Here is a 23,782-nt window from a genome sequence, read left to right as displayed (position 1 = left end):
TCTCTGTGGTCTTTGAAAAGAAATGCACTCAATGATTCCCATCTGAAAATTCCCATCTGAAAATAAAAATAGCTTAGGCGTTTAAAGGGATTGGCCTTCAGCTGTCTAGAAAAATCTTATGATCCAAAAGGACTTAGTCCCGCTGTTTCCGGTTTACTATTTTTGCAGCATTTGTCCTCTGCAAATACTTGTTGCATGCATACGCTCGTACATCGTGTTAGAGATATTACAGAGTTATCATGGTTCTCTTCTAAGATCTGCTTGAGATAGTTCTCATCACTTTAAAACCTTGAAGCCCCTAAATTTTTATTTTCAATTGCCACCATACATTAAGCATTTATTGAGTACTTGCTCTGTGCCAGGCACCATCCCAGGCACTTTGGGCTGCATCAGTGAGCAAAACAGACAATAATTCACTCTTGGAGCAGACATTCAGGCATTTGGTGTCCTATGCTCCGAAGTTTGCAGGCCTGTCCTGAACGCCAGAAAAACTGCTTGCCACCCACAGACCTGTGTGTTTTGTAGGTAGCAGTTTCCATGCTGTTCCTGTGGGTTGTTGTGCTCCCTCAGGTCTGGCTAAAGGAGGGGAAGGGAGTGTTCTGCTTTTTCAGCTCCATTTGAATCAGAGCATTCCTGCTTTTACACATGTGGGATTGCTGGAAGGTTGGAGGGTGGGGTGAGGTGGGGGAGAGTTGTGTTGCCTGCTGGATGTTTGGAAAGATGATCAAATTTTTAATGTTTGGCATTATCTGTTGCTGGCTGGTATAGAATAAATCTTCGTCAGCTCTGTACTGAAAGGCCCTTGGCATAATAGCAAGCCCATTTCCTTTAGGTACTGTTGCTTTAGTTAAAAATTTTTTCAATTGGCTTAATACAACCATTTATTATGCATGCGATTTTGTGGGTAAGGGATTTGGGAGGGCTCCTCTGGGCTGTTTGTCTGCCTGGCTTCCTGTGGGGCAGCGAGGCACCCTCACTTCCAAGGTGGCGTCTTTGCTCAGGTGTCTGGTGTCTCGGTGGTCCTGTACTTCTCTTACTGTCCAGCTGGGGCTTCAAACCCCAGGGCTGCTTCAAGTGGCTCGGGCTCCTCAGGTACTGTCACTTTCATGGGGAGCTGACCTTTTCTTTGTAAACATGGCAACGGCTAGCAATTATTGGGAGTGAATATGTGCCAGGCTTTATACTAACAACTGTTCCATTCATTGTTTAATTTTATCCTCAAAACAACCTCCAATTAGCTGGCAATACCTCATTGTGATAGAAGAAGAGTCCGAGGTTCTAAGAAGTGGGTGACCTGCCGAGACATGCACCTGAAGCTGCCGAGGTTGGGGGGCCCTATTTCAGCATTCCACTTACAGAATTGCCCTTAGGATCTGGCAGTGTAGCAGGTGCATGGCTGCAGCTGGGGCAGGAGTTAGGGCTGACTCTCTCCTCAGCCTTGTGACCTGCAGCTGTGAGAGTTTATCTCTGTCTTTTTAGGGGTTATTCTGTTACGCTTTCTACTCCTAAAGAGCCCTTTCCCTCCAGTGGAATGCTTCTCTCTGGTCTAGTAAGCAATACTGGGTTCCTTCTCATCGTTTCCACCTCTCCTGCGCCCCCACTCACCTCCCGCTCACAACATGCACACAAACACCCAGCTACTCAAACAACAGCTAGAGCTCCAGGCAGTTTATGCAGAGGTTGGGATGTTCATCACACGTTTGCCAAAATGACGTATTATTGAGCAGAGTTTGTGACAGCTGACAGAGGGGCATTGGAATTGGATCCTGAGTAGGTTTAAATTTGCGTGTGTTTCTGTGTGTACAGCGTTTGCAGTGAATGGAATTGATGCTGAGGTTATCAGAAAGGAATGAGATGCTTCTCTGAGGGATGGCACGTCAGTGCAATATGTCCATGACGGTAAAAGTTGGTTGCACAACACTGATCGTGTGCTCACGTTTGTTTGTTTGTTTTTGGTAAAGGAAATTAGTATTCAGCGTGCTCAAAGAACCACCTCCTGTCAGAAAAAAAACAAGCTGTTAACTGTGGATATTTCTGGGTTTGGGATTATACGGGCAACTTTAAGTATTGCTGTATTTTCTTTTACATGGATGTGTATTAAACTTACTAGAAATAAAAGATGACTGCAGAATACATCCTGCTGCTGTGTTTAAAAAGGAGGCTGTATTACTGAGAAGTGGTTTTTCATGGTTTTTGAGGTTGGCCCTTTCACACCTCAGCCTGGCCAGGTCCGCGATGGGGCCCAGCCCTGCCCTCAGCCCTTGGAAGGTGCAAGGTGTTCCTCTTCTCTGTTCCTTCTTCTCAGTAGGAGCCTGCTGATCTCCCAGGGGCTCACTTAGACCTCCGTGTAATACGTATGTGCATACTTTGTAAATTTCTCCTCTTTTTCGGTCCTGTTTCTGGTCCTTTTGTGTGTTATATATGAAGACCTCCGTGTAATACGTGTGTGCATACGTTGTAAATTTCTCTTTTTCGGTCCTGTTTCTGGTCCTTTTGTATATCACATATGATTGCAGTCCTTTCTCGTTCAGCATGGCAGGGCGTGGAGAGGCACGGGAGTAATGTGTAATCAAGTCATTCACACGTGAAACCTACTTTGGCTCTTTCTGAACATTTTTTGATGTGATCTAAAATTTTACATATTCCCTTTTTTTATAGAGAAAAAAATGAGTCAGTTGGACTCCCTGAGCGTCTTTGGTGGCTGCTTTTATTCTAAGGGCAGAATTTTGGTAAATATTTGGTAAAGAATTTGGTAAAGCTTCAGCTTTAAATCTTCCTATTTGCTCTTAATAATTTGAAGTGCACTCCGTACTGAGAATTTGCATTTCTCTATCTTCCTACCCTCCGTAGCACCTCTCCTGTAGTGTTGGTGTTCTACTCGGTTTGGTCATTTGTGTATTTTTTATCCCCTCTGTCTAGATTGTAGGTTCCCTGAAGAATAGGATCTATGCGATTCATCCTTGTATTCACCATAGAATTTGGCATAGATTTTTGTCTGGTAGGAGTGTGAACAGGACTCTTAGTTGCAGATGACAGACACCCAGTGTAAAATGGCATAATCTAAAATTTATTGTCATAAGAATCCCAGTTGATTGCTTCAGGTATGGCTGGATCCAGGTCCTCAAACATCAGAACCATCATTCTCTCTTGCATTTTCTGCCTCCTTGTCTCTGTTTCACCTCCTCTGAACTGTCTAGCATGGCTCTACTTGTGATGGCACCAGCAATTCCAGGCTTAGTCCTCAGAATTCTAAGTCCAAAAGCAGGATTCCTCAACCTGGGCAATACTTCACTTGGGGGAGGATAGTTCCTTGTTGTGGGGCTGTCCTGTGCCTGGTAGGATGCACAGCAGCATCCCTGGCCTCTACCTATCAGGTGCCGGTTATGTTACCCTCCGGTTGTGACAAACCAGTGTCTCCAGACATTGCCAAATGTCTCCTGGGGGGCTTGTGGTGGGTAGAATTGCCCCTGATTAGAGAGCCACAGCATGTTTTTGTTTTTTTCATACCAGTCCCTTAAAATGCGTGGGCCTAGTCCTGGTCTGGATTGGGTGACCAACCCTGAACTAATTATATGGTAGGGTGGGGTGATAGAATATGCTGGTTGGTTTAGTCTGGGGTTGCCAGTCCACTCATGAGGTGGGACTGGGACCTAACCGTGGGAATGAGAGGGAGTCAAGGTACTACTTATTATTAGGGGAGAGGGCACTGGATTCTACATAGGCAAAACAAACTCCCAAAGCAAAAAAAAAAAAAACAAAAAACAAAAACAAAAAAACATGTGGACCACTGCAGGAACTGGGAAGTCTTTTTGAATTGAGAATGAAGTCTTGGGTAGTAAGAGGATGTGTCTTGGCATCAGGCAGGTGCTGTCCTGACTCTTCAGCTCATTAGCAGGGTAACTTTGGGCTAGTTTTTTTACCCTTTCTCAATCAAATTCTATTGTGCTTGTGAAAATACTATTTTTTCATAAAATTCCATTGATGTTATATGAACAGAATTATACATAAGTCGTGTACTCGGGGCCTTCAAAGTTTGAAAAATCTTGTACAGTCAGCACCTGGATGAAGAAACCGAACAGTCCAGAAGTCCACAGGCCCACTCCCTGTCACTCCTCTAGAGATAATCACTATCCTGTCCTCTGTCTTCGTAGTTTAGTTTTGCCTGTTTTTGAAATTTTGCAAAAGTGAAATTCTGCCATGTGCTTCTGTTATACCTGTTGTTTTCACTTAACATGACCATTATGAATATTTACCTATGTTGTTACACATAGAATAGCTTGTTCATTCTCCCTCTACGTGTTTTTGATTATATGAATATAGCATATTTGTCATTGCTGTAGCTGGGCAATGTTTTGTCTCTAGTTTTTGACCGTTAGTAATGCTGTGACCATCCTTGCACTCATCTGTTGTTGAGTCAGGATGCATCTCTGCTTGGGGTGCCCTGGGCTGGGGTATTGGCTCCTGCACTAGGGCTTTAACTGCTTTTAACTGTCCTGAGATTCTCAAGGACTTTTGTTTTGAGGTATAAATGGGAACAGGTGGAAAGGCTCGTGGGTCTGTTGCCTGGTAGAGGGTCCATATCTCCTATAAGTGTTTCATCTAAGATTGATTTGGACATGAAAAGACAATACATGGGCACTTGCTAGCTTGAAAATCGGTTTTAATAAGTTCAGTGTATTTGGTCGTGGATGATTTTAGGTGGAAGCAAACTGTAGTGGTGCCCAGTCCTCTAGCTGATTTTGCTGTTTTGTTTATAAATATACACTATATGACCAAATGTTCCTTTATTCATGATCTTGTCAGTGGCAGAATTTCCAAAGGGCATTATTTATAAAAAACTGATTGTGGCATTCATCCTGGAGAAGGAACTGGAGCTTTGTTTAATGTTTTCTCTCAGTACATTTACATGTTTATAGTTCCTGCCTTGTAGAAAAGGGATCTCAGTGTCCCTTTTCAAAGATTATGTGACATACATATTAACATTGGGTGATTGCTGTGATTAACTGCTAGTTTATTATATTTGTGAGTGTTTCTTAATCTTTGAGAGATTAAGTTAGTAAACTTTGATCAGAATTATAGAGTAGCGTTTCTTATAGGGCATTAACACATATGCATTTAAAGAGCTGAGACCTTGGAGATGTGGTGAATTTATTTGCAAATCAAATTTGTCCTTAAATGGTATAAACGGCTGGTCAGATACCTGTGTGGCGATTTTTTTGTTTGTCTTCACTAGTTTGTTCATGTCTGCTACAAGCATGGTATGGGGCTGTGCTGGTGGTCTGCTTCAATGCTGCTAAAGCACACAGCTCCCCTAGGACCTTAATAGTCCATAGGTTTTGGGTATGATGGTGTGGGGGACAAGGTGAGGAGCGAGCATTCCTTTCCTTGGGACGTGAGGAAGGATGGTGACAGATACATCAGGGATTCTGCCCATCAGAGCTGCCCGGTGCTTCTGAAGACTGCAGGTGCCGGGGCCCCACCTCCAAACAGGCTGCTTCATCCAGGCTGGGGTGGGTCTAGACATTGTTTTTTTTTTTGTTTTTTTTTTTGTTTTTTTTTGTTTTTTTTTTTTAAAATCCTGAGTTGAGAACCAATGCATCAGCTGAAGGGGACTGGATTTTGAGGCCTTCTGTTCCCCAAGTTGATCATTCAGTGATTTACTGCAATGATCTACCAGTATTTATGCTAGCCAATCAAGACTTTTAAATATCATTTTAGAAAATTTACAAAATAATTTCACAATCTAACAGCGATCCCTTCTCTTACTCTTCCTTGCTTACCTTTTCCACCCTTTCCTCAGCCCCTGCAGCCATTAAATCACTTATGTTGGTTTTTGTCTCATTGTTTTAAACATTTGTAGAAACTTGTTGGTTTGGTCAAAAGGTTGTAGTGAACCTTTCAAATGATTATTTTGGAGTAGGATGCTGGGTTTTGTGTTTGCAGAGACTTCTTTTCATGGGGTTTGAAAGCTAAGAGTTTGTCCAGTTTGCCATTTCAGAACTAGAGAAGCTGAATACTACTTCTGTTTTACACAGGAGGAAAGATCAAGACCCAAAGGACAGAAGGATGGGATGAATGAGGTGGGTGGCCCTGTGTTAGGGGCCATCGGTCATTAGCATTTCTTACGTGCCAGCTGCTTCCTCAGTCAGCTAATGAGCAAGTCTGATCTCTCAGGAAGACCGAACCCATGAGTCTGACCTTTGGGCTAATTGTAAGCATAAAGGAGGAGCTGGGGCCTTCACCGTGAGGCTCCATGACCGACAGGCAGATAAGAGAGGCCTCTACTCAGGACCGGCCTTGTCTAGCACACATTCAGCCGCTTTGCTCATGTTTGTATTCTAGCATCTGTCACATTGTACTGGAGATCATATATTTAGAGTGTCTCTTATTTCCTAGACTGTGAGCCTCTCAGGTCAGGAGGAGTCCTGTCTTATTCATTGTTGGAGTGTATTCACATCTCTGTGTTGACTCTAGTCTCAACAGGCCAAGCTGTCAGACAATATGAGGGTTCACGTGTGTCTTATCCGGATGGTGTGAGACAGGTGTTTTATTCTCTTTAAATAATTTAAGTAATGAACACTCGTAAGAAGATATTTTCTTAAGTATTTTGTATAAAATTCAAGGCATATATGCTAGAGGAAATACTTGGTTTAATTTAGTTTTCTTCCCCTATTTACCTTCTTTCTGACCAACAAATACAAAAAAACACTCATTACCGACAAAATTGAAACACAAGTCTGTTCCTTCTGGAAAATAATTATGCAGAATAATTTTCCCTTAGCATGTTGTTTTCACTTTTTGCAGTGAGAGGACATTTCATCCAAGGGACAAAGCACAGTGTGGCCTGCTGTATTTTTGCAGTTTGGGAAGGATTTAATGTTAAATAATAGGAAAAATTGCTAGAATTTTAAACACAAATATGGGCTTCTTCAGATTCAGTTAATACTTATTTGTTACTAGTTGACAGCAAAACACCAGGTATAAATGTAACGTAAAATGATTTTTCATTCCAAATATTGTTTTAGAAGCTCTTTCCTAAGTCCTTGTGAATAAAATTACACTTGCTATGTGTTTATCATCCTTTAAAATCCCTAAATCCTTACCAAAACAGTTGACCCAAATGTTTAAATGAGGACTTTATTTACGGAAGTGAATGTTTCTAACTGTCTTATACTATGGTTTTCTGGTGACTTCTAAAACAATACTCCCTTAAGCCTGCTGCAGAAACCATATATATATATGTAGTGTTACCGTGTGAATTCTGCATTTGTTACTGTGAATTCAGGAGAAAGTTGTTGTGGTTGTGAAATAAGGTGCAGATTTACTTTAAGAAGGAGCTTTAGTATAAACTCAAATAGGCTGACAGAAGAGCAGTTTAAGAAATTTTATATCTAAACAGGGCCTTTTTTTTCATTGTTGGGGAATCATTTTAATTAACTTTTTTTGTTGTTGTGATTCCCAGTGTAAAAGGAGATAAAATCTCAAACCCATTATTGAATTTATTGCAGTATGATGCTTTTCAGATTCTTGTTTTTACTGTAGTTAGTTTTGATTTACTCTGCTGCTGATCTGTGGTCAGAAATGACGTAGATATTACAGCTGTGGCTACGCTAAAAAAAGTATTTTTTAGATTGTATCAATGGAAGTAAACCCCACTGGCCTGGTGTATTTATTTGCCCTAAAAGGGTCACTGTGTTTGCGGTCAATATTGTAATTTGAAGTATATGTTCTGATAGCCTGAAGTTTTACCTTGAGACCCTTTTTAGTTAAGTTTGTTTATTTTGGGGGTTAGAATTGGCATCCCCCCTTTATTTACTTTTACGTATCCCCAGCCACTGCTGACTCTCCACGGCCTCCTCTCCCTCGGTTGACATCTCTGATGTCATCCTTGACGGCTTCCCTTTCTCCTCCTCTGCCTTCACTCCCTCAGTTTCTTTGCATCTGAGACATCCATGTAGCCTACGGTCCCATCCTTGCCTTCTTCCTTTGCTTCCCCTTTTTCTGTTCCCGGGGTGTCAGCCGCCGCTTGTATGTGAGCCGTTGACGTCCCAGTCTACGTGTCCTGTCTTGGACTCCAGGCCCATTTGCCCAACTGCCCACTAGATGCCTTTACTCTCAAGCCCTCCTGCTGTCACTCAGCCTGTAGGGAAGCCAAGCTCCTCCTGTCTCCTTCAACCTCCTCCTGTGTTTGCAGCCTGAGGCAGTCTCTCCAAGCCACCTGCTGTCTTTCATGCCCTCAACTCCCCCACCCAGATAGCTGCCGATTCTTGTGTGTGCGGTCTTCCAGAATCCTTTACCCGGCCTTGCTCTTGACTCCCATCTGCGTTCAGGCCCCCAGCAGACCCCATCTCAGGACTGTACACGTTCTGGCTAAAGATCCTTGGGCCCCACTCCCTGCCTGGGCAGGACTGGCTTGCTTCTGGACCCCTACCTCCTGGCATCGAGTGATACCTAGAAAAAGGTTTGGAAATAAAATGAGGTACATGACTCAGTTCCCTCCTGTAACAATTAACAGTGTAGGTGGGTCCAGGACAGAGTCACAAAGGATGGAGAATTCATGATTCATCGCAAGTGGATGTTGTGCCTTCATTTCTCGAAAAGCGTGCTCCAGGCCTGTTCTGGTAAAGTGAACCACGGATTTACAAACTTACACACAAGTGGAGCCCATTTTTTATTTAAAAAGTCTCCTATCTTACTTACGGTGATTTTGAAACATTCGATTTGTAAGTGTTCACAATGTATTGCTGTATTATGCTGTATTATGTTTGACAGTATTCTGTCAAATATTCTGAGATGGTTAGGCTCTTGTCAGGATCACAGTGATTCTTTTTAACCCAGTCCTCTCCTTCATACGCGTATTGCAACTCACCGGAGCAAGGAGGAGGGCTCTGGTCCTGGACTTAAAGCCCGCCTCGAGAGGATGGTGATTACTGTGTAGGAGCGAATGGCGGTCGGAAAAACTTCCACAGCCTCAACCCTGACCGAGGTTGTGATGAGCTCCTCAGCCTCTTCTGAGCTTGTGAAGTGAGGGACCCCTGTCAGGCTCTCCACTTGGTGTCTTACTTGTGTCTGTGTTGTTTGCTACCGAGTCACCGTAAGTTCATGAGACTTCACACATTTTCTCTGTCCTTTGATTATATAATGAAAAACACCACAACCTCAGAGGCAGTGGAAGGTCCAGCGTACAGAAATGAAGTTATTCTAACAAGCCTAGAAGGCTGTGTAAGCTTTGACTTTTCTGTTCAGAGAGTAAGTTTAACAATGGGAAAGATTCATGTGACTCCTGACAAAATAATTTCATACACTTGCTCAGAAATGCGGCCAGGTTTTTACTGCAGGAATTGGCTGTTTTCCTTTGAAAATTATTTGCCAAAATAACTTTGCCTGAAAAATCTTATAAGCTTTGTTTGTTTGTTTGTTTTGAGAGAAACTGAGGCAGTTTTTGCCAAGGGCCTGTAGTGACACGTTGGCAAAGGTGTGAATGGAACCTGGGCTTCCTCCCTCTCAGTCCTGTCGTCTTTCCCATTAACCGTCTCCAGGCTTCCGTGTGCTATGCGATTTGGCAGTAGTGGCCTGTGTTACAGCACAAGCACATACTCGGTGCAAATAGAGGCTTGACATATGCTGCAATGTTGGCTTATTTAGCATTGTTTGGCTCTTATGCTTCAGGAATCAATTTTTAAAATATAGAATATACCTAGATATATTTGAACTCCTTGCATGATAAAATACCTTGGAAGGGTATATCATAATCTTTATGGTAGAGATTCTGTCTTTAAGATGTGCTTGATATGAAATCACAAAGAAAAGTCTTTGGAGCCATTGGGCCTTACGGGATATAAGCATACATTCTAAACCTGCAGGTATCTCCCTTTATTGTATGTGCTGATCTTTGACCTGAATTGTCACAGGCTTTTTGTTGTTTCTGTTCTTCCCTCTATAATGTTGTTGGAAGACATTGAGCCTATGGGTATTGGGCCTTAAATTGAATTTTTTTACATAGAAAAAAGGGAAAAAAAATTGCTTTGTGGTTTAGGTCATAACAAAAACTAGGTCCTTCCTTAGCAAGATTGAATTCATGCCCGTCTTGTGTTAGTGTCGTGGCTGTACTTCATCTAAGTGACCACACAGGTGCTTTCTGTGGTCGCAGATTTATATCTGCTGCTGCTTTGAAGGCTCTTGCTGGCAGCTCACGATGAGAGGATGTTGCCGTAGGAATGACGATAGCACATGAGACCCTTTTGTTTGTTCTCTTGATCGTGACTCTGCACTGAACCCAGAGGCTTGGAGTCTCCGTGGGAAGAGGCCCCAGTGTGTTGCCGTGATAATGATACAGCCTTGGTTACTCACTCCTTGGTTAAAACCTTCTAGCTCTGCAGTCAGCACTGCTCAACTGTGAGGAAGTATGGGACCGAGTAGTACATTGTCAGCTGTCTTTGAAGAAAATAACAGCGTTGTGATTTGAAGAAGTATTTGATAAGATAATTGCCGTCCTCACTTGTCATGGTCATCCCACCCATGTATTGCGGAAGACACTCCAAGGTCTACCACCCTGAAATGCAGGAGAACGTTTTGGTGGAGCCACATCGGAGACAGATCTCTTTGGGAGGTGACAGCTGCCGCAGAGGGCGCGCAGGGTGGCTTGGAAGAGGGACTAAGCCACATTTGACTCCACGGCCACACTGGGTTGTGTGTCCGTGGGCTCGTCACTCAACCTTGTGGAGTGTTGTGGGCATGTTAGTCCCCTAGTGTAGGCCCTGGCACATAAGAGGTGCTTCCTCAGTATTGTTCCTCTTTTCCTCTCTGAAAGTTGTGCATCTCGTGGGAAGACATTTCCGGAAAGTCCCGGATTCCCCACGGATCCTACGTCAGTACCATGGAGTATGCAGTGGAGGGGTTGTGGAGAGCATAGCGTTGGTTCCTCACATATTCCTGCCGTGTGTGTGTGTGTGTGTGTGTGTGTGTGTGTGTGTGTGTACACACACGTGCATGCGCACCAGCGTGGGCATACCTACTACAGCATGTTCCAAGTAACACTCTTCCTTTCTTGGCAGGTGCCTGAGATCATCAGCTCCATCCGACAGGCTGGGAAGATTGCCCGCCAGGAGGAGCTGCATTGCCCGTCTGAGTTCGATGAGACGTTTGCCAAGAAGTTTGAGGTGCTCTTCTGTGGCCGGGTGACAGTGGCTCACAAGAAGGCCCCTCCGGCCCTGATCGACGAGTGCATCGAGAAGTTCAATCACGTCAGCTGCAGCAGGAAAGCCGAATTTGACTTGGTCTCCCAGGATTCTGAAACCCCAAATCCTGTGGGAGGGCTTTCCTTCACGGATAAGTTCCGATCTGTGCTCCAGCCGGTGGGGAATGGGGAGCAGGGCGGGAGGCCCATGCGCAAATCCTTCTCCCAGCCCGGCTTGCGCTCTTTGGCCTTTAAGAAGGAATTTCAAGATGGAAGCCTTCGAAGTAGTAGTCTCTTCAGGTCCTTTGAGGAAAATGACATTGAGAACCACCTAATTAGCGGGCACAATATTGTGCAGCCGACAGATATTGAGGAAAATCGAACTATGCTCTTCACGGTAAAATATCATCAAGCCCCGGGCTCATCCCTAGTGTGAGATACACGTTCAAAAGAAATCTTTATTGAGAATGGATTCTTAGTGAATTGCTTTTGGATTTATGTGTGAATCTATCTAATTTTAGAGCAAATAATCCTTTTCTCAGGATAAAATCCTTTAGTTTTAGACCTTTAAAATCATCGTTGGAGGGGCGCCTGGGTGGCTCAGTTGGTTGAACATCTCACTTTGGCTCAGGTCATGATCTCACATTTTGTGAGTTCGAGCCCCATGTCCGGCACTGTGCTGACGGCTCAGAGCCTGCTTCGGATTCTATGTCTCCCTCTCTCTCTGCCCCTCCTCTGTGCGCGCTCTCTCTCTCTCTCTCTCTCTCTCTCTCAAAACAAACATTAATAAAGATACATATAAAATTATAGTTGGAAACCTAAAGAGAATCAATCATTTTTTTGTTTTAAGTTTATTTGAGAGAGAGAGCACAAGTGGGGAAAGAGCAGAGAGAGAGAGAGAGAGAGAGAGAGAGAGAGACGGGGAGAGAGAGAGAGAATCCCAAGCAGGCTCTGTACCACCAGCACAGAGCCCAGTGTAGGGCTTGAACTCATGAACCATGAGATCATGACCTGAGCCAAAGTCAGACGCTTAACCGACTGGTATGTTCTTATCTCTACCCACTCCTCACCCTCTTGGTTGAAAGGTACCTTTTCAATGGAAGGAACAGGTGACACATGTAAGAGACTCCAAAAGGATTTTTTAAAAATCTACATTAATTTCAAGAAATATATTTCAACAAATCTTTTAATTGGAAATTACTCCCTCTTTACTGTTTCTGTTAAATTATAAAATATTTATCCTTTGTTAATGAGAGTAATTGGTTTGGGGAGAACATGATATTTAAAATTTATACCCAAACTGAAATAATAGTTTAGCCAACTGCTTACTCCCTTGTTTTCTAGAAGAGGTTTGGCAAACTAATAGACAAGTACCAGAAAAGGAAATGGATAGGGAAGCTGTCCTCGGCTTGGGATTCCTGGGTTCCGTGCTGCTCTGGGCTCTTCTGTATGGGCTTGCCCTCCTTGGGAGTCTCTGGGTCTGAGCTGATGGGACTCGGGGCTGTCCCAGCAGGGAGCTGGCCTCTGATGGTACAGGGAACTGATTGTTCTCAGCCCCCTTCTAGAATGTCACGGCTGATATTCTAGTGAGAGCAAAATTACCATAAGTGTAATGTTTTTGTGCCTAACTCAGCTCAGTGAGGTGGCCGACAGGTAAGGAGGCTGCCACTTAGGCTAATGGGTTGTTGGATGTAAGCAGGTTTAAGATGAAGACGATGTGTCAGTGGGTAAATAGGGCTGTTTTCATTGTTAACCAGTGTACTGAAAAGAGCTATGTTGGCATTCAGGCTTTTGCATTTTAGTCTGTGATCTGTATTTAAAAAGATAGTGGTGTCTTTGTGAAAGCTACTCAGCGCATGTATTTTCAAGTACTTAGTGTGTGACTGCTGTGTGTAGGGTCCCTTTCAGAATGCTAGAAGTCACAGCAGTGAATAGGGCAGGCATGGTCTCTGCCCACATGGAAGTTAGATTCCAGTAAGGGGGACTGACAACCGATTGTACAAGTAATGGCCTCATTACAGTTGTGATAAATGCCACAAAGGAGAAAGAAGTGGAGGATGCTGTGAGAATATCTGAGGGTTCCAGGAGGGCTGCTTGGAGGAAGTGATTTCCCACTGAGCAGAGGTTCAGTGTGGCCAACTAGATACTCTTCTAGTAGGAGTATCGTGAATTCAGGGAGCAGCAAATGAGAAGGCCCTTGAGGCAGGGATGGGTTGTGGCAACACAGTCCTCTGCTATAGTGGCGTTTATTGTGCTGACCCAAAGCTGTAAGGCAGTGTTAACATATGCTAATACTCTAACTTTATTTTTTTTAATTTGTTTAAGTTTATTTATTTATTTTGAGAGAGAGAGAGAGAGCGAGCGTGTGCGTGAGTGGACTGTGGAGGGGCAGAGGGAGACAGGGAGAGAGAGAATCCTAACCTGAGGATCCTAATCCTGACCTGAGACTAAGTCAGATGCTTAACCAACTGAGCCACCCAGGAGGCCCTAATGCTCTAACTTTAAAAAGTCAAGTAAGTGGTATTTGAACGCCTAACAAATAGTATGTACTCAACCATGGTAGCTTATTTTAACAGTAATTCTAAAAGACTTTGCAGTTAAAAAAAAAAATGTCATTAGAAAGTGTTTTGGAAGTTTCAAAAGAGAACCCTTTCTGGAAGATTCGCTTTTATAGACACCTCACTTCTTACAAAGGGGAGATGTGGCATCTGAGGTTTGGTTGCTAACTTTTGGATATTTGGTTCTTTCATCTCAAAGAAGACTGCTTTAGGGGCGCCTGGGTGGCTCAGTCCGACTTCGGCTCAGGTCACGATCTCACGGTTTGTGAGTTCAAGCCCCGCGTCGGGCTCTGTGCCGACAGTTCAGAGCCTGGAGCCTGGTTCCGATTCTGTGTCTCCCTCTCTCCCTGCCACTCCCCCACTCATGCTCTGCCTCTCTCTCTCTCTGTTTCTCTCAAAGATAAATAAACATTAAAAAAAAGAAGACCGCTGCCTTACACAGGTGGATGTACTCACACACGTGAGGTGCTGCCTGAAATCCCCAGGGTAAACCGGAGCCCCGGGAGCTGTTCATCCTCTGCAGTGAACTTGCAACTTGAACTTGCAGTGAACTTGAACCTTAGAAGAGCTTGCCCCTCTTCTTCTGCATTTCCATAGGTCACAACAGGAGAATGTTTGTATGATAAATTTGAGTTCAATTTTCATGAAAAACTGGTTTCTTTTTTTTGTCTTTTAAGATTGGCCAGTCTGAAGTTTACCTCATCAGTCCTGACACCAAAAAAATAGCATTGGAGAAAAACTTTAAGGAAATATCCTTTTGCTCTCAGGTAAATGGAGATGGGTTATTGGTTCATTGGCGTTTGAATTTTTAATGAATTCTTTTATTATCTGTCATTTAACAGAAGTGCTAAAAGGTTGCAAGATGTACACTTTCTGGGTGTACTTGATTTGTGATCTTGCATTTCTTCTTCAATTCGGTGTATTAAGGCAAAATTTACATAATTTTGAAGTTAAGTTTGCTGTCAGCAACGGTAATCTGGAGAGAATATATCTACTTTTCTTTTTCCAATTATTGGTAGTAACGTTCTGTAGTCACAATTTCCAGATGTGTGTGTGCGTGTTTTACTATATGTATTCATATATATACATGTAAATGTTTTTAAATAGGTGCTCATTTCTACTGTATAAAAATTCTTCACTTCTTTTGGGTGCCAGTCATTATTTCTTCTTCTTTGAATTAGTGATTATCTTTAAGGATGTTTTCCTCGGAATACAATGCCTACTTGATTCTTTCTTGATAGTCTCCCTAGGCGTGTTTCATAGAGAGATTCTGGAGAATCAGTTATAATAAGCTATGTCAGTTGTACTCAGGATCTTCCTAACAAATATGAGGTCATTTAAAGTCATTGTTTGGCTATTTTTTAAAAAGTCTGGCTTCTCATTTCCTCACTTCCATTTTCTCATAACTAGATGTAACAAAAATCTCATTGCTGATTTATAACATGATCTACATAAAAAAAATTTCTCTTTCGCACCCTTTTCCCAAAATGTGAAAATAAAGAATGTTCCTTTTGTAGTTGGATAGGGAACCATTTGCAAAATAAATTTTTCCAAATCCTCTTCCCCAGAGAATTAATGCCTGGCATGTGTTTTCCTTGCTGTTGGGGAGCATTGATTGAGATACGTCAGTGATTGCCCATTTATTGGAAAATGTTCAGCCTGAGATTATCCACAGAATTTAATCTCAATTTGCTGCTATTTCTATTGAAATGTTAATGTTTAAGGTTTGCTTTTTCGTATGACAGTTTTATTATTTCCTAAAGGGTGCAGCTTACAAGTTTACATGACAACCCGAACTTCAAGTTCATAGCACTTGTATCTCTGAATGCTGGTGCTTTCTGGAGATACTCATGTATTAATAATTATGCTCTAGGTCTTATCTGTATCAAGGTGCCTCTTAGCTGATACTTACAAAACAAGTTTACATATTTATTCAAAAGAGCTCTTGAGAAACAATAGCGTACAACCCTGGCCTTAATATCTTACATTTAAAAGCCCCTCTACTCTCTGTGTGTATGCTTTGTGACTCATTCTTAATACCAGTGAAGTACTTGTGTTTTAGGAGTACAAATGTGTTTTAAAACTTTTTTTTTTAACCTCTTTGACTGTGTTTGCATGTGTGTGTGTGCGCATGTAGTTGTGTTTCTTCATTAATCTCTTATCTACTTTGGATTTTTGAAGTAGTTTTTCTTTAATACCTAAGAAAAGTTCTCCTCTTCCTGTGTCCACTTTTCTGCACTTCCTTTTAGTACTAAAATGAACAGTAAAAACTCTGGTTTTCAGTTGTTCTTGTATTATAGGGGTAATCAGAATAACATTTTAGGAGAACACTGTTAATCTTCATATTTGAGAGATGTTTTTAGATATTTAAAATATCTGAGAAAATCGTCTGGAACCACAAAAGGCCCCAAATAGCCAAGGCAATCTTGAGAACAACAAAGCTGGAGGTATCACAATTCCAGATATTAAGACAGACAACAGACTTGTAGTAATCAAAACAGTATGGTCCTGGCACAAAAATGGACCCATGGATCAGTGAAACAGAATAGAAAGCCCAGAAATAAACCCATAATTGTATGGTCAATTAGTCTGTGACAAAGGAGGCAAGAGTATACAGTGGGGAAAAGGCCATCTGCTCAACAGTGGCCCTGGGAGAACTGGACAGCTACATGCAAGAGAAGGACACTGGACCACTTGCTTATACGATACACAAAAATAAACTCAAAATGGAACAAAGGCCCCAAATGTGAGGCATGAAACTCCTAGAAGAAAACATAGGCAGTAATTTCTCTGACATTGGCTATTGCAGAATTTTCCAGGTATCTCCTCCAGCAAGAGAAACAAAAGCAAAAATAAACTTTTGGCATTAAACCAAAATAAAAAGCTTTTACGTAGAGAGGGAGACCAACAACAAAATGAAAAAAGCAGCTTACTGAATGAGAGACGATATTTGCAAATGATATATCCCGTGAGGAGTTAATATGCAAAATAGGTAAAATACTTAACACAACTCAACACCAGAAAAACAAATAATCTAATTGAAAAACAGGCAGAGGAGCTGAATAGACATTTTCCCAAAGAAGATATACAGAGATCCAACAGGCACATGAAAAGATGCTCAGTATCACAGTCATCAGGGAAATGCAAATCAGAATCTCAGTGAGCTATCCCCTTATACCTGTTAGAATGGCTAAAATAAAAAAGACAAGAAACAAGTGTTGGCAAGGATGTGGACAAAAAGAAACCCTTGGTACCCTGCTGGTGGGAATGTAAATTGGTGCAGCCATGGTGGAAAACAGTATGGAGGTTCCTCAAAACATTAAAAATAGAACTACCATGTGATCCAGTAATTCCACTACTGGGTATTTATCCAAAGAAACAAAAACACTAATTCAAAAAGATAGGTGTATTCCTATTTTTATTGCAGCTTTATTTATATAGTAGCTAAGATATGGAAGCAATCCAAGTGCGCATAAATGAATGGATAAAGAAGATGTACACACACACACACACACAGGAATATTACACAGCAATGAAAAGGATGGAGCTCTTGCCATTTGTGACAACATGGATGGACCTAGAGGGTATTATGCTGAGGGAAATAAGTCCAAGAAAAACAAATACCACATGACTTGACTTATATGTGGAATCTAAAAGACAAATGAGTAAACAAAAAGCAGAACTAGACCCAAATATGCAGAGAACAAACTGATGATTGCCAGAGGGGAGAAGAGTTGGGGATACAGGCTTTCGGTTGTGGAATGCATAAGTCCCAGGCATGGAAGGTACAGCTTAGGGAGTATAGTCAGGGGTATCCTAATCGCACTGGATGGTGACAGATGGTAGCTACACTGGTGGTGAGCATAGCATAACATGCAGACTGATCCAATTCCTGCATCATACACCTGACACTAATGTAACGTTTGGTATCAACTGTGCTTCAAAAAATCTGAGAAACTAATTTTATAGTGCTCCGGTCAGTCAGACTGTGCTGTGTCAGTCTTAAGTTGCCCTCTGACAGTTGTGCGTCTTGTGGATACAGCTCAATGTTCCTTCCTCTTTTCCCTGCCTTCAACAGGGTATTAGACACGTGGACCATTTCGGGTTTATCTGCCGAGAGGCTTCAGGGGGCGGAGGCTTTCATTTCGTCTGTTACGTGTTTCAGTGCACAAATGAGGCTCTGGTAAGTGCGACTGAGAGTTCTCCCCTGGAAACCTTATTCATGTGGAATTTCAACCTCACTGATTTTTTTCTTCCCTTAGCAAACCATATAGCTTCATCAGTGTGTCATTATTTGGCTTCAGTTATTCATCATGACTATTCAACAATTAGCTAGTATACATACAAGACTTATTTGGGCATGTGTCTTCAATTTTCATTGTTTTTGTGGAATCTGCTCACTTTGCCCTCTGGCCCAGCGTTAAAAAATGTCATTTTGGATTTTTGGTCCAGAGGAGTTGGCTTTTTTGTCAGTATTTAATTTATGGTTTTAGTTTTTACCTTAGTTCATTTAAGTGTTTTGAACATCTAGGTAGTGTTTTTAAGACTATAATCCTAGCAGATATTACGATAATGACTATGTTTGTCAGTGATTAGTGGTCCCCCCCAAATCTTCAAATATTCAGTCTTTGCAGAGTCCTGAAATCTCAGCCCACTCATCTTTTTTTTAAGATATTTATTTATTTTGAGTTTATTTATTTATTTTTTAAGTTATGTCTTTATTTATTCATCCATTCATCCTTCCATCCATCCATCTATCCCTTCCTCCCTGCAGAGGAGGAGCAGAGAAAGAGAGAATCCCAAGCAGGCTCTGCAGTGTCATCACAGAACCTGACGTGAGGCTCCAAATCACAAACTATGAGATCATGCCCTGAGCCAAGTCGGAGGCTTAACCAACTGAGCCACCCAGGCACCCCTCAGCCCCACTCATCTTTTTGTTGTTGTTGTTTATTTTTGAGAGAGAGCGTGAACAGGGGAGGGGCAGAGGGAGAGACAAAATCTGAAGCAGGCTCCAGGTTGTCAGCGCAGAGCCTGACGTGGGGCTTGAACCCACAAACTGTGAGATCATGACCTGAGCCAAAGTCCGACGCTCAACCGACTGTGCCACCCAGGGGCCCCAGCTCCACTCATCTTAAATGGGCTTTTTGCTATCTTCTCTCTGATCAGGTTGATGAGATTATGATGACCCTGAAGCAGGCTTTCACTGTGGCTGCGGTGCAGCAGACGGCTAAAACACCTGCCCAGCTGTGTGAGGGCTGCCCCTTGCAGGGCCTGCACAAGCTGTGTGAGCGGATAGAGGGTGAGTAGGGGCCCCCTTCAAGCCTTAACATTTCGGGACTTAAAGGTCCCAGGAAAACCTTAGGCAATCTGCATTCCTTGAAAGGTTCTGCCTGAGGCTCATGTTAGTTACAGGGATTACAGGTGAACTGTCAGTATGCTGAGGGTGTCTTCTGTACTGTGCTAGGTGCTCAGGATTTGAAGATAAACATCCACGCCCCTGTCTACCATCGCCCCTCTAAGGGGCTGAGTAGAGAGCCAGAAGCTGCCTACCGGCTGCATGGCATTTATCAAGGTTGTGCGTGATCAGCCCTATTGGCTGCTATGAAGAGATCTAGTTAAGATATGAGCTGAAGAATTTCCACCGAGTGTTTCAATTACAAGGTCATCAGTAACCTCTGCCAGAACAGTTTTCATGGAGTGAAGGGGGCAGAAGGAGGGTTGCAGTTGAGCTGAAGGGAAAGAGTAAAAAGGACTGAGTGTGGACGATAGTTTCTAGAAATTTGGTGTCAGGAGAAACTGTGGTAAATGTTACCATTTGCAGCTGATATTTGTTGAGCATTTAAGGTGTGCCAGGCACTGTGCGAGGTGCTGTAACTTGCACTGTTACCAATTTGATCTTTAGCGCATTGTGGGAGGAAAGGGGATTGGTCATATGCACATTTTAGGGGGAAGTAAATCAATGATGAGTGAAGTGTAGGGGTAAACTAGTGTGTGAGTCCAGGAGTCCTCCTGTGAGGGAAAGCCCTCCCTGTTACCTGCCCCTCAGCTGCACCCCAGGAGAAGGCTGTGCCGGGGGGGGGGGTGGTGTTGGGAGGGGGAGAGCCAGCTGACCCAGCTTTGTGCAGCTGGGGAGGTTTCAGCACATCCAGAGCCACAAGGGCCAGGTGGGTCAGAGTGGAACAGACGAGACCCTTCCTGAATGAGAGAGGGAATCTTCCTCAGGTGGGAAGAGAGATGCTCCATTTCTGGGCCTGCGGTGAGGGGGAGGCGAGGGGCAGAGAACAAGGTAAGCCTGTGATGATGATCCTCTGAGGGAACCTGCCATTGAAGTGGTTCATTTCCCCTCTCTCCTTGCTTTTGCATTTTTTTTCCATTTATAGGAGGATTTCTAAAACTTTGTGTGCGATTCTGAGGGGAGTCACAGGATTTAAACGGCCTATGTTTTTGTAAGCATCAAAACAGATGTGATAATTTCCTATGTCTCTAGAATACTTCTTTGTTTTATTTTTATTTTTGAGAGAGAGCACGATCCAGGGAAAAGGGGCGGAGGGGGAGAGAGAGAGAATCCCAAGCAGGCTCCACACTCAGCGCAGAGCCTGACACGGGGCTTGATCCCACAACGCTGGGATCATGACCTGAGCCGAAATCAAGCATCAGACACTCAACCGACTGAGCCACCCAGGCGCCCCTAGAATACTCCTAATAAGCGTTACTTGTGTAGAGAAGAAAACAATTGCTATTTGGATTTCATTTCCCTTTTTGCATAATTGTGGTGAAAGTACATGTGATATAAAACTGACCATTTTAGCCTTTTTAAAGTGTACAGTTCAGTGGCATTGAGTAGATCCATGTTGTTATGTGGTCATTGCCGACTTCTGTCTCTGGAGCTTTGTAATCTTTCCAAGTGGAGAATCAACTCAAGTGTAACTCCCTCTGCCCCTCCCCTGGTCCCTGGCCACTACCACTCTACTTCTGTCTCTGTGAATGTGATGGCCCTAGCGCGTCATCTAAGTGGACTCATGCTTCCTTTGGCAACTGGCTTATTTAGCATAACGTCTCCTAGGTGTATTCACGTTGTAGCGTGTGTCAGGATTTTATATCATTTTAAGGCTGACTAGTAAATACATTTTGTGTTTATACCACATTTATCTATTCATCTGTCCATAGACGTTTGAGTTGTTTTCACCTTTTGGCTGTTGTGAGTGATGTTGCTCTCAAGTTGGTGTGCAAGTATCTGTTCACGTTCCTGCTTTCAATTCTTTTGGGAATATACCGACATGTGGAATTGCTGGATCATATGGTAATTGCACATTTAATTTTTTGAGGAACCGCCGTTATATTTTCCACAGTGGCTGCACCGTCGTGCACTGCCATTAGTAGTGCACAGGGTTCCAGTTTCTGCACATCCTTGCCCACGCGTGTTACTTTCTTTAGGATAACCATCCAGTGGGTGTGAAGTGGTATTTGACTTCCCTTTTTAAGTGAGATGGATTGACAGTTATCATCTTAAGTTTCAAAGATTCGTTTACAGACATTATAGTGCTCTTTAAAATAAATCAAAATGATTAATATTTTCAACTGTGCTTTCCTAGTTGCTACTGTTTGCTGACATTATGCAAAATAGAGCTGGAAATGAGAAAAGTTGTGCTTTACCTAGAGATCTCATCTGAAAGGATCCCTAACCCTTCCCTTAGTGGATGGATGACAGAAATGTCCCTTGAGAGCTTATTAAGAAGCCAACAAGGACTCTGGCCCTGAAGATAAAGCAGACCGAGATCTGCAGGAGCTGGAAGGATTCCAGAGTTCCACCTGATAAATCTTTCTGTGGTCTGGCCTAGCTTTCAGAAAGTGAGAGCTGAAAAGTTCCACCAAGGTGGGGATTTTGCTGCTGTAGTGTTGGAATTATTATTTAATTCGTCTTTTTTACCTGATAAAATCCAAGCAAAGCAGAGAGCTCTGCTCATGTAAAAACATCCTCAGTAGCACAGGTAGAAGGCTGGGAGGCTGTGTAGTGCCCACCCTGATGGGAAGCATTTCTTAAGTATAGATGACACAGCGTTACAGGCATCCTTAGGCGGGAGATGCTTTTAGGAACACTTGGAAGCCCATGCTTTTTGCTATATTGTGTTCCTAGTAAGTAGAATGAAGCGGTTTATTAAAGCTCCTTGTAGGTTCCCGTAAGAGTAGTTCTCATAGGAAGTCAGGCTCTGGCTGAGCACTCTGTACATGGACCAGTGACGTGGCCACAAGAAGAAGGACTTAAAAGGCTGCTTTCTTGATCGGTTGAAATCGTCAGTCTGTGCCCCGGGATTTCGACAAGAATACGTACGCTGTGCACAGCAACCACGGCGGACGCGCCACTCACATCGTGTAAGCGGGTCTGGGTTGGAACTCCACACAAGTCCTAGTGGTGCGGAGCTAGCATTTTGTGCATTTTAAAGTTGAGCGGAGCGTTTTGGGAATTGCTAGACTGAATTGTGTGTCCACCGAAAAGGAAAAAAGGTTGAACTGAGGTTTTCCTTTGCTGTCCAGGTTTGCCTCTGGCAAAGCAAAGTCATTCATCAGACCTCCCTTAATAAGAGCCTTTTCTGCGTCAGCAGTGTGAAGGTGGCCTCACTAACAACCAGGCCGGGGGGATCATAGCTTTCGAATGCCCTGGACTCTGGTTCCCTGTTTCTGTGTTCCTCATGTCCCCTTTCCCCGGTAAAGCCTTGTAGCATCGTGTCGAGGGTGCCACGTTCGTGCTGCTGGAACCACCTGGGGCAGCGCAAGGTGTTGAGAAGCACTGTGGAAAGTGTGCTGTGAACATGGGGTAGACAGCCAGGCACCGGGGCCTGCGTGCGTGAGAAACCTCACCTCTGGTTTGATGTGGGGCATGCACTGAGGCATCCTGGAGGCAAGGATAAAACTTGTTAAGGCATCTCTTCATACCTGCCGAATGTGAATAGTCTGTGTTGCTGCCCATTTGTTAGAAGTGTGGACTTAGTCTCTCATATAATTAGTTGAATTCTTCATGGAGCCCAGGGGTTCCCTCTGCGTGTGAGTGTCTGATCGGACAATCCACGTTTTTCCAAAATAGGATGCTTACATTGTGTCCAAGGCCTGCAGGGAGGGCTTTTGGTTAGTGATGACTGCTTATTTTACTCCTAAGTTTAAATACCGTTTTGAGTCAACATTTAAGTAGTTACAGCACAGTAAAAGCATCTCTGTGTTCTCGGCTTGCCGGAAGAACACCTGAATTGTGCCCTGACGAAACCCATCTGTCTTTTCTATACTCTCACCTTCCTCTGAATTCACTTTGGTATCGAAACTACTTGTGTGTCAAGCGACTTGAGTCTTTGGGCAAAGGGAGGCAGTGGAGAGTTTGAAGAGTTGCTCGTGGAGGCAAAAAACGTGGTTCAGAGTCTGACTCTGTCCCCGACCTAGCCAATGGCCCAGGGCAAAATACTGGACTTCCCTGTGCCTCAGTTTCTTCATTTATGCGTTGGGATTACTAAACATGGTACCCACTTCAGGGAGTATTTTGAGGAAGGTGATACACGTAATGTTGAGCGTAGTGGCGTGGCAATCACTTAAGAAACCTTGGCTTTTATTTTTAGAGTATTTTCTTGGCAGAAAAAGGGGGGGTGGTGTTGCTGGGAGGAAGGACATCCTGGAAGCCCAGAGAGCCCCTGCAGTTTAAGGAACAGCTTCCACCAGAGCTGTCAGCAGGGAGGCGGTGGGGGGGGGGGGGGAGGGGCTCTGCATCCAGCTGCATTCGGGGGGTCGGGGGGAGGGAGGGCAGCTAGTAATTGGCCTCCTGACTTTTGACAAGTCGCCTCGCTCCTCTAGACCTCAGCAGATGCCTCTTAAAACAGAGGCTTGATTTCTGATGTTTCAGAGGTGTCCTCTCCCAGCCATCCTTAGCTCTGTAGATGCATTCACAGTGTTCTCCGGAGTGAGCGGCCTTGGCCGGGCACCTGCCGGGTGCCCAGCCATAGGAGGAGGGGAGGGAGTTGCAGCAGGTGGGTGAGGCGAGGGCTGCCCTTGGAATCAAAGTAACGGGGCG

The 23,782-nt window shown here is 43.5% G+C and overlaps 1 protein-coding gene across 7 annotated transcripts in view; it reads left to right on the top strand.

Annotated features, from left to right (window-relative positions):
* The window catches only part of TBC1D1 (TBC1 domain family member 1), a 224,712-nt gene that overhangs the window by 94,471 nt on the left and 106,459 nt on the right, over positions 1 to 23,782 (top strand). For all 7 annotated transcript variants that reach the window (XM_045474279.1, XM_045474278.1, XM_045474277.1 and 4 more), the window contains 4 exons: positions 11,055 to 11,573; positions 14,412 to 14,501; positions 17,813 to 17,917; positions 18,901 to 19,033. In XM_045474279.1, coding sequence (XP_045330235.1) covers positions 11,055 to 11,573; positions 14,412 to 14,501; positions 17,813 to 17,917; positions 18,901 to 19,033 — 847 coding nt within the window. The remainder of the gene's footprint in view (positions 1 to 11,054; positions 11,574 to 14,411; positions 14,502 to 17,812; positions 17,918 to 18,900; positions 19,034 to 23,782) is intronic.

Source organism: Leopardus geoffroyi, chromosome B1, assembly GCF_018350155.1.
Source record: "Leopardus geoffroyi isolate Oge1 chromosome B1, O.geoffroyi_Oge1_pat1.0, whole genome shotgun sequence".
Taxonomy (NCBI): Eukaryota; Metazoa; Chordata; class Mammalia; order Carnivora; family Felidae; genus Leopardus; species Leopardus geoffroyi.
Note: the sequence above shows the minus strand (reverse complement) of the source record. Positions and strands in the feature narration are given on the sequence as shown.